Genomic DNA, 16,745 nt, shown 5'->3' on the forward strand with positions numbered 1-16,745 from the left:
TCGACAATGCTACAGAGGGTGAGTTCTGCCTTCACCTCACAAGCAAGACTGGCAGTCTATACCAATTCAGTTAGCCACCTGAAACCAGAGTGAATCTCTTTCGATCTAAAGCAGCACACATCACTATTACCGACATAAGCCACCTGCAGCTGGTTCGCCCTGTGCTCTTCATGGCATCTGGAAGGACTCATTTCACATCTTGTGCGACTTTCCTTAGTACGCACACAGAGTGCACACTGGATTTTCTTCTTGGCAGCCATGTTCCTAAATACCTCATTACACTGAACTGGTCAATAGTGATAAATAAAACATTGTATTCAAATAAGGACAGCCACAGCAGAACCATGACCTCCCTTAAGTGGTTTTGGATGACTGCTGATTCAACCTGTCCTCCAGTAGTGAAAACATACAGCTTAGACGCTTCTGTGGTGACTGCATTCTGGCAGCCTGCATTGTCAAGCAGCATAACAGCAATATAAAGTGTGGCAGTTTGGGATATTACTCAATACAATGTGTGTTTTTGACCCTTATGTATTAAGGGATCACAGAGATTTTATAGCCCAAAGTACTGCCTCTCTTTCAGAAAACTCCTCATGTTACATTATAGCAGGACAGTGTTTGGACACACAGACAAGGACTGTGCAGGTCTTCTTCAAAGAAAAAAATGTACCAGTGCTTCTCTGGCTTGCACATTTGCTTGATATGTCACCCTCTGCCCATGTCTGCAAATTTGGTTGGCAACATGTTCATCACAGTCCTCCTTCAACCACTGTTCAAATGGTTCAAATGGCTCTGAGCACTATGCGACTTAACTTCTGAGGTCATCAGTCGCCTAGAACTTAGAACTAATTAAACCTAAATAACCTAAGGACATCACACACATCCATGCCCGAGGAAGGATTCGAACCTGCGACTGTAGCAGTCGCTCGGTTCCAGATTGTAGCGCCTAGAACCGCACGGCCACCCTGGCCGGCTACAACCACTGTGATGGATTTTGAACTCTCATACATATCACATGGGAGGAGACACCCCAGAAACATCTTCAGGCCTCCTTTGATTCAATGATATACAATGTAGAGTCTTTGGCTGCAGTATATGGGGGTTACAAATGATGCTGCATTGCCAAAGCTTGAGATCATGTGCAGTTCTGTAGCCTTAATCATTTGTGTATCTGCACATACTTCATCTAAACGGTAAATTTCATTCAGTCACACGTGTCCTTCTTGGTGTTGCAACTTTCACAGAATTAACTATATTGAAATCTATTATGGTAAGAAAACTTGGAGGCATGTCAGCAAGTAAATATTATTAAGTGAAGTGACACCATTGTAAAATTGTGGATGTGTATTGTGGTAAATGTAAAAACTATTAGTAAACCAGATTCTACATCATTAGTAATCAAGTCTAGAAACCTACAGTGTTCTCACTGTTAAAATTTCCACCTTTTTATCTTTTCACTTACTCTCACGTCTGCCTTCTGTTTCCATATTTTAATCATTACAAATTTGTCACTGTTAATTATGTTATCTCAGTAATCACAGTATGTATTACTTGCCCTCTTCATCACTTCTGCCTGTGTGCTAAGTAGATTCTCTGTAAGAATTGGCAGCATACAGTAGGGGAGAACCAAACATAGTAACCGAGTACCCACTGATTCAGAAATCATCTACAATAATTAAATTACATTTTTTTTCCACAATCATTATGGACATATGCCCAGAAATGCCTGCTGAGGTGTACAGCTACTTGAAGGTAGAGATACAATACGTTGAACACTGTAGAATATGACCCTGGCATCAGCACCTAACCGGTGGCCCACCAGCATGGGGTAAACAAATGACTATGTGGCACATCCTTCACAACAGCCAGTATCAATTTCACACAGCATACAGGCCTTATAACTGACAGACTTGCCTCTATAGTGACGGTTTTGTCACTGGTTCATCACACACACCACCATGTTGCTGCGATTTCTGACAACCACTTGATTCACAGATGAGGCTACTTTTATGAGGGGCAGTACTGTCAACCTTCACAAAACCTGCCTGTAAGCTATGTAAAAATCCTCATGCTATGGTTGCAGTGAACAATAACACCAATTCAGCCTAAATGTGTGGGCAGGGATTATTCAGAGCTGCCACTTGAATGCGGAGATAAAACACAAGAACAGACAGAATGTTCCCACTTGCCTTGTGGGTCTCGTGTTGCTGTATATCACTGAAACGTACACTATCACAGATTTAGGATCTTCACCTTCTAGAGGTTGGACCTCCCTTGAAGCACATTTCTGGCCATTTGACCATTACATTTTTTGCACCTTATCCACTCATGGATGCAGTTCATCCCCATTTACTAAAATTGCCCTATATAGTACTTATGTGGCACATACTACAAATAGGGAAGGAAAAATATACATACATGCATGCATGCATGCATGCGCGCGCGCTCACACACACACACACACACACACACACACACACACACACAAGTGCAACACTCCCCCTCCCCTCGAGAGAGAGAGAGAGAGAGAGAGAGAGAGAGAGAGAGAGAGAGAGAGAGAGAGAGAGCACTACGTAATCATCATACTTATTGCACTGTAACCACAATTACTCCACTACCACACTGCAAGGACAGAGAGAGATGCAATATGTATTTTATGTACTGGGAATAATAACCATTATTGTAAGTATGGCACAATAAAACTAGCAATACGTAAAACATAAAATAAAAATAAAAGCCGATTCCCTTACCTGTCTAATAGTCATAATTATTGCAAATATCACAGGTCCAAATGTAGAGATTGTGAAGAAAATGAAAAGCTGTCCAGCAGCTGAACAAACGGATAGAATCAGGCAATCAAATATGAATTTTGGAAACTGCAAAAATGAGAAACATACAATGTAAATAAATCATTTTGACCTAAAATAGAACAACATTCATAAAGCAGGATTTAACCTTTGGGAGAAGAGAGATTTTTTTTTATTTTAGTAATAGAACAAATCAGTACAGAAACGTAGCTTTATTTTTATTGATAAATGTAACATATAATGCCTCTACAATTTTTACAATAAGAAAACAGTGGCACTACTTCATACACTCCATATTACTGAGAAGGCCAGCCAAGAGAGCACCTCTTGGACAGGTTCTGGAAGAGCCTCAAAGGGGATTGTGAACATTAAAGTCACTGAGCAATAAAAATGGGTGAGGAAAGTTGCCCAATAAGCTGGAGGAAGTCTGCCCTGGTGACCCCGAATGATGGAGGGATGTACATGGCACAAAGGGAAAAGGTGGTGTTCCCAGCCTTAATTACACCATGGATGTGAGGGTACTCTGTGTACCCAAAATCATCTGATTCCATTCCTACTGATCACATCTGACATGCCTGGGTCCATATTCAAACAATTTCTGTAAATCGTGTGTGATACTTCAGTGGTCACGAATATTTTCAGTGACTTGTAGTCCTTGTTACTATGTGTCACTATTGTAAGAAGGGCAAGAGGATTCTACATGCTACTAGGAAGAAATCTGTAATTCCGTTGCTCAGTAATGTAGCGTAATCTTCAGATTATCTGTGCACATTAAGTAATCTTTGTGTTTCCTGGTTGGGGTTCAATATTTTGATGAACTGAAATCAACTGTTCATGCTAAATGAGTTGTTATTTAAGTGAACTTTCACTTTTACAGTAGAGCCACATGAAATAAGTGGTTTACAGTCTCGGTTTCTCACAACACGACACAAGAATTACACATTGCCCATTTTTGTGCAACTATGAACAAGGTTTCAGCAATGCATATCTTCCCAAAATAACACAGAATATGTACGGCACCTCTGATTTTCAGAATCATTTTTGCTGTATTAAAAGGTAGGTAGAATTTGCTATCAATTCAGATTCCATTCAGGACTAATAGCATGATTCAGCTTCTTAATAAAAACATTTTTCAACAGTCTAAAGCATTTTCCAGAAGATTGTTGGATAATATACATTCTAAGAAAGAAAAAAACCACTATGAAGATGATATCTGAATGGGACAGAAATCTGTAGATGTGATGTATATGTACAAACAAACAGCTAGAATTATAGAAAAAATTGTATGATTTGTTCAAGAGAAAGAGCTTCACAAAGTGAACACATCATTAACACATTGGTTCAGCTAAGGGTCTTATGCAAAAAGCTATTCAACTTGGCATTGATTGATAAAATTGTTGGACGTCCTCCTGTGGAATAATGTGAAAAATTCTGTGCAACTGAAGTGTTAGATTGTGAAAATCTCGAGCTGACTGGGAGGCCCTACCCATTATGCCCTAAATATTCCCAACTGCGGAGAGATCCAGCAACCTTGCTGGCAACACATGAATACAAACAGTAGAAACTCTCACCATGAATGTGTGGGCATTATCTTGCTGAAATGTATGCCCAGGATGGCTTGTCATGAAGGACAACAAAGCGATGCATAGAATATCATCAACATACCGCTGTGCTAGGGTGCCACAGATGACTACCAAAATGGTCGTACTATGAAAAGAAATGGCATCCCAGACCATTACTTCCAGCTGTTGGGGCGTATGGAAGGCAACAGTTAAATTTGTACCCTACCACTGTCTGGGGCACGTCCAGACACGGCTTTTCTGGTCATCGGGGCTCAATTCAGAGCAAGACTCATCATTGACGGCAGTTCTGTTTCAGTCAATGAGATTCCAACCTGGATATGCCCAACACCACAGCAAATAGGCTCATTGGTGTACAGAGGTCAATGGTAGTTGGTGCAAATGGTGCCAGCAGCACAGCCACCTTTCAGTGAGCGAACTATTAATGGCCCCTGTGGTCACTAAAGCACAAGTTGCATGTCTGATCAGGGCTCCGAGTGCCTTTCCAACAATTGCTCAGTCCTCATGTTCTATTGTCTCTCTAGATCAAACACTTCCTTCTTGATGCGGTGTTCAGCCACAGTTCACCCATTCCTGCCAACATTGTTGAATAGTGGCATCGCTCCTATTCGAATGTCAAGCATTTTGTTAATTACTCCAAGTGGCTTCTTCGAGTCCAACTACACATCCTCTCTCAAATGCTGGCATATGCATATGTTGTTCACTGGCCTTTCTGTGAGGCACAGGCACTGTCCAACAGAGTACACGGAATTAAATTTACAAAGACTTTATGCCCTGGTTTTGGCATGTCCCCTCTTTACCATCACTGCCAGCTGTGCAGTGAAACTACATTGCAGTGTCACACATTCATTGATCAGCCATCAAAGTTTACAATTTTGCATTTTCTGTTGATACCTGTATAAACAACAATTTGTAACCAATCTGCATAACTCCTTAATGGTCTGCATCTGCATCTTCTTCTTCTGCTTAGAGTGTAATTTCCAATAGCTTTCTGTCATTTCAGGTTTACCAGTGGAACAGCATTGTTAAACTTTAGTTATTTCTGTGCTGTAAATTTGCATCACCACATTTTACAAATTTGTTTGAGTTTGCCTGTTACACAGCATAATATGCAGAAAAATAACCATGGCAATTTCTTTCTCCATTCCAGTGCTCTGTGAATAAACTAGTGATTAACATGAAGTGCCTGACTGCATTAATTTTTCTTTTATCAGGTGTTCCTGGTGTTAGGAAAATGTTTGTTTTCGTCACTCAATACACACAGAGTATTTTTGTGATGACTTCAGTAACTGTTTAATTGCCAGTAAAATATACATTATTCAAATATTATCATAAGAACTGTATTACAGGAATTGTTATAAAATATTTAATGTCAACAAATTAAAGTCCCGATTGATGGAAGTCATCTGTACTGTTACATCATACCCAGTCTGCTAGTCACTTGTGTAACAATTACATCTGCAACAGTTTAGCTGTCAATATGAAATGCAAGTTATTCAAAAAATAATGATTTGAGACATTCTTGGTATGGTTTAAGTGATTAAAATTAATGTGTGTGCACTTTAGACTTCACACTATGTGGTGCTACATTCTCTTGTCATGGCTGTTTCTGCTTATTTGCTGGATCACATGCTAGGCAGGAAGGACTTTACAGACTGCAGTTATATGCTGTTCTTCATGTGGCAAAAATGAATAACTTCAAGATTGATTAAAAAAAACTTGCAGTGCATCTTAGCAGCTAAAATTTTGACAGTGCATTTAGTGTATTCTTCCTGCATGAAAAATTTCAGGGTAGGTTTTGAAATGTTGGATTGGCCCGTTCCCTTTTAAGTTACCTGCAGATAAATCAGCGACACCTGATGACAGAACTCGTACCACAACCGTGCCATGCCCCTACTTGAAAAATTTTCAATGACTAGGGAGTAGGCATGCATTACATAAGTTTATAATATGTTTCACATCACAGTCTATTTGTTCATTTGTATTGAATTGTTCACTTTAGTAAACTTATGGGCCTTAATAATAGTAACCTTGAAATATCAGTGTCTTCTATTTGTTCTAGTTTTTTTGTGTGTGTATGTCAATCCAAAAGTAAGGTAACACAAGCTCTCATGGCTGAAAGATTTCTTTGGCTGTCTGAATTAACTGCTAGGAGCTCAGAACATAGCCACAGTGTTAGCACACAACTAAAATCATCTATGAGACAGTCCCACTCACAGGAATACTGTCACATGTAACTCTGCACAAGGTGGCTAAATTTATGAGTGTAAATAAATTGATGACTTGATATGGAACTGGGAGATTTTTCTGGGGAATTTTAATGTGTTGACTCCTAGACATGTACAGTATTATTCTTATACCATGAAGAAAGGTGTAGGTTTAATATACAGTATTTAATAATGACAGGGGACATTTATATGAAGAGTAACAGCGTGGTTGGCTGCAAAAATCCGCAACAGGTGACAATCTGTGCATTGTATCATTCCTGAGAAATTCAGCAACCAACAAAAATGTTTACACTAGATTTCCAGGCAACTCTCATCAGGAGGTCAGCAGTGAAAATGGAGCAGAGAGAGAAAGGTCACTTTCCCCACCCCTCACATGTTCCCTCCTGTAACTGCCAATGACCAGCATATAACTCAGCCCATACCTTTAAATGCACACTATTGTGAGTGCTGTATTTATTGTAGGTGCCATCCAAGTAACACAATAATGAGAAAATTTTCAAAGGAACACCTATTTCTGACACTGATCTTGCAGTAGATTCACACAGCTGCCACCAGCACAGTTTTATGACTCTACTGTAAATAATCTTCTCCTTGTGCACTTTCTGTATCCAAGCTGTCTTTGTTTACTGAGGGAACTTTTATTGTGATCACATACATTCTTTTTCCTGGTTGTGAGTTGTTATTCAAATCCAAGACATACAGGGCTAAATATAGACAGCCATAGCAAGGTTTCCAAATTTCTTCAAGAATTAAAAGAATATTCCAAATGAAATCCTGTTAGCACCACATGGTGCAATCACAAAGGCATGTTGTGATTCATTAAACAAAACTTGCAGCAGAACAAGTTATGAAAACCACTGATGAAGAGAAGTCCAGTCACAAAAAAACATTAATGGAAGACTGCCAATATTTGGCCAATTTCCAGAAGGTTCTCACTGATCACACTTTATTTTAGAATTCTGTTATTCTTGTGAACATCCAGTACATCAAAATGGGAGCCATAGGTCTTAAATAACAAGACTTACTTCATAGGTGGATCACGACATGGGAGGCAAGATTATGAAAACAGACTCAAAAAATACAAAAAAAGGAAGATGTATTATGATGCAAAGATTAGACATAGTAGCGAGTAGGGCAAATTTTCTGAGGGAAATAAACAAAATCGGGACACAAAATAATTTTCAGGCCATTATTTGTCAGAATGAGAGATGGCTTGACCAAAATCAAGCCATGAACCATATCTGGTGGTTATGCCAGTTATCATTCAGAAAAATAGAAAATTCATAATTCAAACAAGAAAGGAAGGACGGCCTTTTCTACACTAACTATGGGAGGCGGGGTGGGAAGGCGGGAGGGGCACTGGAGATGACATATTTTGAGCTGGTATACGTAAGAATATATACTGGAAGTAGTCAATCCCAGAATTTTAATAAGGGTCATTAATTTGATATAAAGCAGCTGTTGGTAATATGTCACTACGTCACTTTGGAGGCAGGCAATGGGAGGATGATAACGGTTAGTAAATGACAAGCTCTTAACCACACGACAACAATACTATGGAAAGGATAGTTGCTACTCATCGTATAGAGGAGATTCTGAGTCACAGATGGGCACAACAAAAAGAAAGTTCATTTTCTGACAGTCTTTCTTTTTGTTGTTCTTATCTGCGACTTATAGCATTTGTGCTATATGGTGAGTAGTAACTATGCTTTTCATAATATTGTCACATTCCATCCTGGACTTTCCACTGCTGAATTTTTTCTTAACCACATGACATCTTCAAAACAAAAAAAAAATTGAATTCTTCACTGTGTGTGGATGGTCATTCCTTCAATTTCTGCAATTTTCTCCAAGTGAAATTTTTGTTATAAACATATATCATAATTCTGCATGTATTACTTTGAAATCATTATGAATGGTTTTCTCAGAAATACAGTATCCTTATTGTGCTGCAGACTGATCTGTAGCACAGCCCAAATTCTATGTTGGGAGGGGGGGGGGGGGGGGGGATAGTTTTATTTGTCGCAAATGAGGCATGCAGTGTGAACAGGCATAAACTGAATTTTAGAACTGCAAAAGCTAAGGATTACTAGAGGGCATACAAACAGTATTAACTGATTTCCTGATTTCTATGTGTTTATATCTATTTCCATTGGAAGAAACTGTACTTTTATCTGATACATGATTTGCTTACAAGTTGATGGCAGCTATTTTGAAGTTGTCATTATTTTAGTAACTAACAGTTATTCTTTGCACAGTGAAAATTGTCTCATTAATAAACAGCCTATTGAAAATGAGCTTTTATTCGGCTATCTTAATTCCCATTCTTTCTCGTGCTACATATTGCTAACATACACTTCAAGGTAAATATGCAGACTGCCCCTTTTACACTTTTAACAAGAGAACTACCACTAGCACATCCACAATCATTTTGAACTTGATACAATAGCAGCACAAATGGTGTAGAAGATAGTGAGATTCCCCCTTATCACTAATCTGCAATAACATGACTTCCGGAGGAGGAATCTATGAGAATTTCTTATACAGCATTACAATTACTTCAAATAATTGCTCTGCTACTGAATTTTCAGATTGTCATGTTGAAACCACAATTAAGTCCAAATCCGAAAGCAGGGTCATCAATGAAATACAACATTCAGAACTGTAAGCATGTTTATTACTGACACCAACATACAGCCGGAACAGAACTGATCTCCTTGATGGAGAGTGCAATTATTTATACGAACATAGAATATTCCAGACATACAAACATTACAAATATAATATATTTCATGAACATTCCAGAAATGATTAATAAATAACAAGTACTTGCTGGCAGTCAGGTTTGAACCGGTGACTGCAGCACACCAGACAGCGGCTCTAACCACTAAAACACACTGCTTGCATCAGAGCTCACAGCAATGCTCCCTTCCCTGGAGAAGCGGCAACCCAATGTTCTGGAAGTCCTCATAAGAGCCAACTACAATACTATGGATCTAGGTTGTGCCAATAGTCGTCTGTATGGTGGTGTTGGCAGATGCTTGCATTCTGGTTGTGCTATTACATCCTCTTCGCTATGATGAGCGTCACAGGTAGCCCCTCCCATCAAGCTTCATGATCGTCAAGCAGGTCTTCAGTTTTCTTGAACCTCCCATTGTCAATCTGTGCTTCTGGACTCTGGTAGCACTTCATACAAAAGACATGGACAATGTCTCTGCACTTTTGTCTTCTTGATCATGGGTCACATTCATCAACTTCATGTGTGCTGTTTGTCAAACGATAAAGGATAGGATATGGCCCAAAGTCGCACTTCTGCAATTTTTCTGATAATCCTACTTTCTGCACAGGTGTGAAAAGCCAAACAAGATTTCTTGGGCTGTGTCTCATGGGTCAGCGCTTTGTACAGTAGTGCTCTCAGTCTTTATCCAGTGTCTGTGTATGAGCCAGCTGTCATGCTCCACTTGAAATCAGAGCAATGTGTCCACTGTCATTTCAGCCTTGCAACCATGGAGCGGAAAGAACAATAGAAGCCTATAGTGCCTTGCATCAGTGTGTTGTATGGGAGTGTCATGATGGGCAGTACTGGATCCTAATCTCTTTGTGTGACATCAAAATATATAAAAAACATATTTGCCAGATGGTTATTAAAGTGTTCTGTAATGCCATTTGTATGAGGATGGTAGGAAGTTGTCACCCAGTGGATTATGTCACAACATGAAATTACCTCTGATACTTGTCTCAGCCAGAAAACTTTTCCACAATCAGAGATCAACACAGGGTGCTCTGTGATTCAAAATGATGTCTTTTACAAGGATCTCTGCAATTTCTAGAGCTTTGATAGACAGCACAGCTTTTGCGACAGCATACTGGGCGAGGTAGTAAGTGCAGACTGTTATTCACCGATTCCTGTTTGCCAACATCGGAAACCTCCCCAAGAGGCCTATTCCAGTTCAGCAGAATGGTGCTGCTGCAGGCATGATTTGTACCACATGCCCCAGACGTAACTGTGTCGTGTGCTTCTATTGATGGCATTCCTTACAGTGGCTTATATAGTGTCTAACAAACCTGTAGAGACCTGGCCAGTGATAGATACCTCTAATTCTGTCTCAAGTCCTCATGAATCCCAAGTGATCAGACATCGCAGCATCATGGAAAACTTCAGGAGAGCTTGCCACAGATGAGGTAATGAGCAACCACCTATGCCCTACTGGATCATGGTTATTCCTCCTCTTTCAAGACATATATAATTTTCAGCAGTGCTGGATATTCCCTCTGTTCAGCAGCAATGTCTTAATGCAGTGGCGATTGAGATTTTTGTCCATGCTGCTTTGTTATGCCAAAAAATTCCTTGGAAGATGGTAGGTGTCCTTATGTTTGCATCCACTTTTGTATACCACTGTGATGACGTACTCCTGAAGCCTCAGTGCCCATCTCACCAGTTGACCCAGCAGATCGTTCAGGCTAGTCAGCCAGTCGAGGGAATGGTGGTCTGTCACAATGGTGAATAGCTTGCCTAATAAATATGAGCAGAACTTGTTGATGGCCCAAACAACTGCAAGATACTCTTTTTAGGTTGTAGAGTAGTTCATTTTGGATTTGGAGTGTACTCTGTAAGTATCAGCTATCACTTTTGCAACACCACCTTGAAGTTGTACAAAAATTTCTCCATTCAAAAACCACTAGCATCAGTGTGAAGTTTTATCACAGCATTCTCACCATGCATCACTACAATGGGATTAGTTGTAGTGCCTCCTTAAGGATGAGGAAACGTTCTTCTTGTATTTCATTCCAGGAAAATTTGGTATCTCCCTGGAGTAGTTCTTGAAAAGAGATGCTCCTTCGTACAGGGGTACTTTATGAACTGCTGGTGGTATCAGCCCATTCCATGAAAACTTATCATACACTCCATTGCCATTCACTAGGTGCCACAAGATTTTTATTTCTTGGGCAACGAAGAAGCACTTTCTCACATTCAGGTGGAGACCTGCAGTCTGAACACACTTCAATGCTGTTGTGAGACAGCTTAGATATTCTTCAAATATCTTTGGAAAATGTTCATAGGTGGCTGGAGCATTACACAGTCCAAACTGCATTAGTTTAAGCTGACAGAGGCCATCAGGAGTTACGACAACAGTCTTTTCCCAGTTAGCCTCTTCTACCTCCATTTGCCAGTAGGCTTCTGGCATGTCCCATGTCCATAGTTGGGGAATACTTTGCTCCATGGCATTTCCATAGTTGGAAAATACTTTGCTCCTTTTAAACAGTCTATGGTGTCATCAATGTGTGGAAATGGACAGACATCATTCTTTGTGATTTTATTCAGCTATCGGCAGTTGATGTAGAAATGCCCTGTGCCATCCTTCTCCTTCACAAGGACCACAGAAAAGGAACAAGGCCACTCAGGCGGTTCACTAACATCATGTTGCCATGTCTTCCCCACTTCCTCCCATATTATTCATTGTTTAGCCTGTGACACTCAACATGAATGCCAACATTCAAAAATTGATGCAGAATGGCTCCCACCCACTGATACTGTTCCTCAGTCAGGCCAGATCCTATACACCGTTGGTAGTAGCTTCCTCCCCTGCATTGCCTGCTGTGGTAGAATAGCATGATTCTTCATCAGTGACACTAAGCTACACTTCCTGGATTGGTTCTGCCATCACTAAACACATAACTATAGAGATGAGTTGTAGCTCCTCATGACAATTAGTGGTCCAAAGTTCTCTTTGGCCGCCTACAATGATTATGACTGTCAATGGTATGTAGATTTCTTCTGTGAGCCTGAGTAGCTTTTTGCAATCAATAAAAGCTTGAAAGTTTAACTGAGAGTCTCTACGGAACTCATCTCATTGATAATGGTGAGATATCATCATCGATGACGAACAACTTCCTGAGCAGTCTTTATTATATGTACTCATCAAAATGCTTCCTCAATCTGGAGCTCCCACAGTCTCAGACTGCTTGTGACGCCTGTAAGAACCCCACATGAGAATAACATTACACCTGCATTCTGTTAAAATGACTTCACGGAGCATTCGACTAATGGCAGAGATTAGTGCCAAAGATTGATACACCTCTTCTTTGACATTCTCTATTATCTCTTGACGTATGGGGTTGATATTCATGACTGCTATCTCTTGTGTACTCTGTCAGACATTTCTGTATGTCACACACTGCTTAATCTCTTCCCTTATTATCTGGTAAATGAGAGAGGCAAGCTCATTGTGGTCTTCTGCAACTAACATAGTGACACCATTTGGCTGTCCGTCATACCTCTTTTGTCTGACTCTTTTCTGTTGTTTCCTCAATTATCTGGATCCACTTGATGAATTCCTCTGTCATCATGACATCCTTCACCAGAAGAGCTTGGTACACATATTTTGTCATTCCTTTCATCAAATGTGAGATTTTTTCACTTCTGCCATATTCGGATTTGTGATGTAGCGTAAGTGGACTTGCTACTTGCTGTCGCTGAACATTTTCTCAAGTTAGGCCCCGAATTTGACCACAATATTGAGCTTCTCTTCACTGTTCTGAACCACTGCTGAGCTGTGCCATTGAAGTATAAGAACACATTCGCCAAACACATCACATCATCCCAACTATTGTATCTGGTGATTTCGTCAAATCCCTCCAGCCATTTCATAAGGTTGACCTGTGTCTCTGAAAAAACACCTCTGGATGCCTGATGTGCAGCTGGCTTGTACTGCTGGTTTGGAGTCCATCTGTCTCCTGAATATACAATTCTTATGAATGATGTACTGCTTGTATTCTGGTTCCTGTCTGTGTACGTGACACCTTTTATGTTGCAGCCATGGTGATGTAGATGTTTTGAAGTACCCACTCAACAAATTCACATTTAAACCACATTCGCATACATATCTCAAGGTGAGGTTGTCAATGCAGCACAACACTATGGACTGAAAATACACTTACTGCTGGAAGTTCCATTGTTGTACATCTGTTAGTTATTATTCAGTGCTATATTGTGTAGAATGCTGTGTCACACAGTTCGTGAATTTTGAGGTGGCACAGTTGGAGGAGCAATGCATTTGCATTAAATTTTTTGTGAAACTCAAGAAACCCTTTACAGACACACACTCAATGATGCAAAAGTCGACAGTGATGAGTGCTTAAGCCAAACTCAGTGTTACAAATGGTTCATACACTTTAAAAATGGCCAGGCGGAGTTAAGTATGACCCTCATTCCGGATGGCCTTTGATGTCTACCGATGACGCTCATGTCAGGAATGTCAATGAAATTGTGCATGCCAATCGAAGACTGACTATCCGAGAGATTGCAGAAGAATGGAACATTTCAGTTGGATCATGTCACGAAATTCTGACACAGCATCTTGGACTGCATTGTGTTGCCGCCAAGTTCATCTCATAACTCATGAGTCTAGACCAGGAAGACAATCATCTCGCAATCTGTGATGAGGTTCTGTATCACACAAATGAGAACAAGATGTTCCTTAAGACAATCATAACTGGTGATGAGATATGGGTCTATGGTTATGATGTTGAGACCAAGGTTCAACCTTCATAATGGGTTTGAAAGGTTCTCCAAGACCAAAAAAGCTTGTCAGGTGAGATCAAATGTCAAGGCCATGCTCATAGTTTTCTTTGACTTTGAAGTAGTAGTTCACCATGAATTCATGTCACTTAGAATGTAAGTTCTTTGCTATGTTTCCATGACTGAAAGACAAGACTATATATTCTTAACGTTATGTCGATGACATCTTGTTACTGTTAGAGGGGGACGAGAATGAGGTTACCGCATTTGCTCAAGCCATAGGCAGCATGCACCAAAAAATAGTGTTTACTACAGAAATAGAAGAAGCGGGCTCCATTAACTATTTAGACCTTATCATTAAGAAGGTTGATAACAGATATAAATTTTCAATTTTCAGAAAGCCTACATGTACAGATACTATTATCGGAGCCAGTTCATGCCATCTGCCACGATATAAAAGGACCTTTTTCACCTGTATGATCCATCGACTTTTTAGATAACGATTGGCTGACAATGAAATACGCCAAGAACTTAGTAAGGCAAATTGCAGTACCCAACGATTTCTCAGCTAAAGATGTTATGCACCCATACAATAGGATTAAAAAAAAAAAAAAAAAAAAAAAAAAAAAAAAACCCAGAAAGCAAATAGTAGGTAGACCCACAGTCATCTAGAAAAATGAAAGAATAAAGAAAACCCGAAAAATATTCCAAAGAAATTTTACGGAAAAATGTCCCAACAAACAGAAAACTGTTTGAATAAATCTAAGGTTAGATGTGGTTTTCAAGTTAACAACACTCTGAAACTCCGTGTAAAACGTAGTTTGAGCAAAGATTCTGATAAATTTGACGGTTCTGGGGTTTACAAGATCGTTTGTAGTAGTTGTGACAAATTTTACATCGGTCACACCGACCATTCTTTTAAAATTAGATTCAGGGAGCATTTGCAGGCACATAACAAAACTGCATTGGGAATGCATTTGGCAGAAATCAGCCACACTATAGGCAATATCGAGAGTTGTATGTGCATTCTACACTGGGCAGAGAAGGGTCGTACTCTTCACTTGTTGGAGGAGTTAGAGATTTACAAAGCGAAAAAGTATGAGCCCACTAGGGTACTCAATGGACAAAGCGATTTTGTGCCCAATGCCTACTTTGCTTTGTTTGATAACATACTATGATAACCAAATAATGCCTCGCGTATTTATACCTAGCCTTACTTGATGATTTATGTCGAGAACAGTAGGCATTTGCCTTACTTCCAAACATTAACTGATTATGTCACACCTACTCACTGAATGTATAACCAGACTATATAATTTTATTTATTGACTGTTAATATGCTGTTTAAAAGTTTTCTGTGGGAGACATATCACGTTGTATGTAAAGCCCTCTAGTGGTTAAGTTCTTAAGATCGGTGCGCGCCTAAATAACATCCTGGCGGCCATCCCAACAGAGGGCGCTGATCATTGATCTGTCCTTTTTCAGCTGTCATATAGACATTTTATCTTTCATAGGCAATTTATAGGTTGCTACAGGCAATGTATTACGTATATTAATTGTTGACCGTAAATTCACCATAAAAAGAATCTGTCCTATTCTGTTCATATATTTCCTTTTAATAATTTTATATGGGTAACTGTATTCGTCTTTTAATGTATCACAATTGGTTTCCATGACAGTTATCAGTTTGAAAGGTCTGCTACATGTATTTTAGATAATGTATTTTTATCAAAAAAATGGGTCAAATGGCTCTGAGCACTATGGGACTTAACATCTGAGGTCATCAGTCCCCTAGAACTTAGAACTACTTAAACCTAACCAACCTAAGGACATCACACACATCCATGCCCGAGGCAGGATTCGAACCTGCGACCGTAGCAGTCGCGCGGTTCCAGACTGAAGCGCCTAGAACCGCTCGGCCACACCGGCCGGCTGTTTTTATCAGATTATGTTTTTTGCGTAAATGATGACTACATCTAAGCCCACAGACACAACATTTAGGGAGGATGTAGGCAAACAGATTTCTGGTAGCTACTGTACATCAGTAGCCAGTTGCAATAATGACTGTGTGGATGATGTGGCCTATTCTACACCTTATTTTAGATCTATGTGATGATGCTGTGCTGATTATATTTATATGTTTTGACGATGCCATTATGGCCTTATCACTTTAGGACATGGTGTAAAAAAGGGACGTTTTACCATATTTTACCTGTACATTTCTCTGGTTGTACGATAGTATATTGTGATACGTATTGCTGTATTATGTTGAAAGACGCACTGCTCACTAGTTGTATATACACTCCTGGAAATGGACGGACACTGCGAGAGGGCTGTACAAGCAATGATCACACGCACGGCACAGCGGACACACCAGGAACCGCGGTGTTGGCCGTCGAATGGCGCTAGCTGCGCAGCATTTGTGCACCGCCGCCGTCAGTGTCAGCCAGTTTGCCGTGGCATACGGAGCTCCATCGCAGTCTTTAAAACTGGTAGCATGCCGCGACAGCGTGGACGTGAACCGTATGTGCAGTTGACGGACTTTGAGCGAGGGCGTATAGTGGGCATGCGGGAGGCCGGGTGGACGTACCGCCGAATTGCTCAACACGTG

At 40.1% G+C, this 16,745-nt stretch overlaps 1 protein-coding gene across 1 annotated transcript in view; it reads right to left on the reverse strand.

The window, feature by feature from the left end:
• The window catches only part of LOC126248393 (adenosine 3'-phospho 5'-phosphosulfate transporter 1), a 101,444-nt gene that overhangs the window by 12,116 nt on the left and 72,583 nt on the right, over positions 1 to 16,745 (reverse strand). Inside the window, exon 7 of the mRNA XM_049949343.1 lies at positions 2,751 to 2,876. Within this exon, the coding sequence (XP_049805300.1) occupies positions 2,751 to 2,876 (126 nt within the window). The remainder of the gene's footprint in view (positions 1 to 2,750; positions 2,877 to 16,745) is intronic.

The sequence above is a fragment of the Schistocerca nitens genome, chromosome 3, assembly GCF_023898315.1.
Source record: "Schistocerca nitens isolate TAMUIC-IGC-003100 chromosome 3, iqSchNite1.1, whole genome shotgun sequence".
Taxonomy (NCBI): domain Eukaryota; kingdom Metazoa; phylum Arthropoda; class Insecta; order Orthoptera; family Acrididae; genus Schistocerca; species Schistocerca nitens.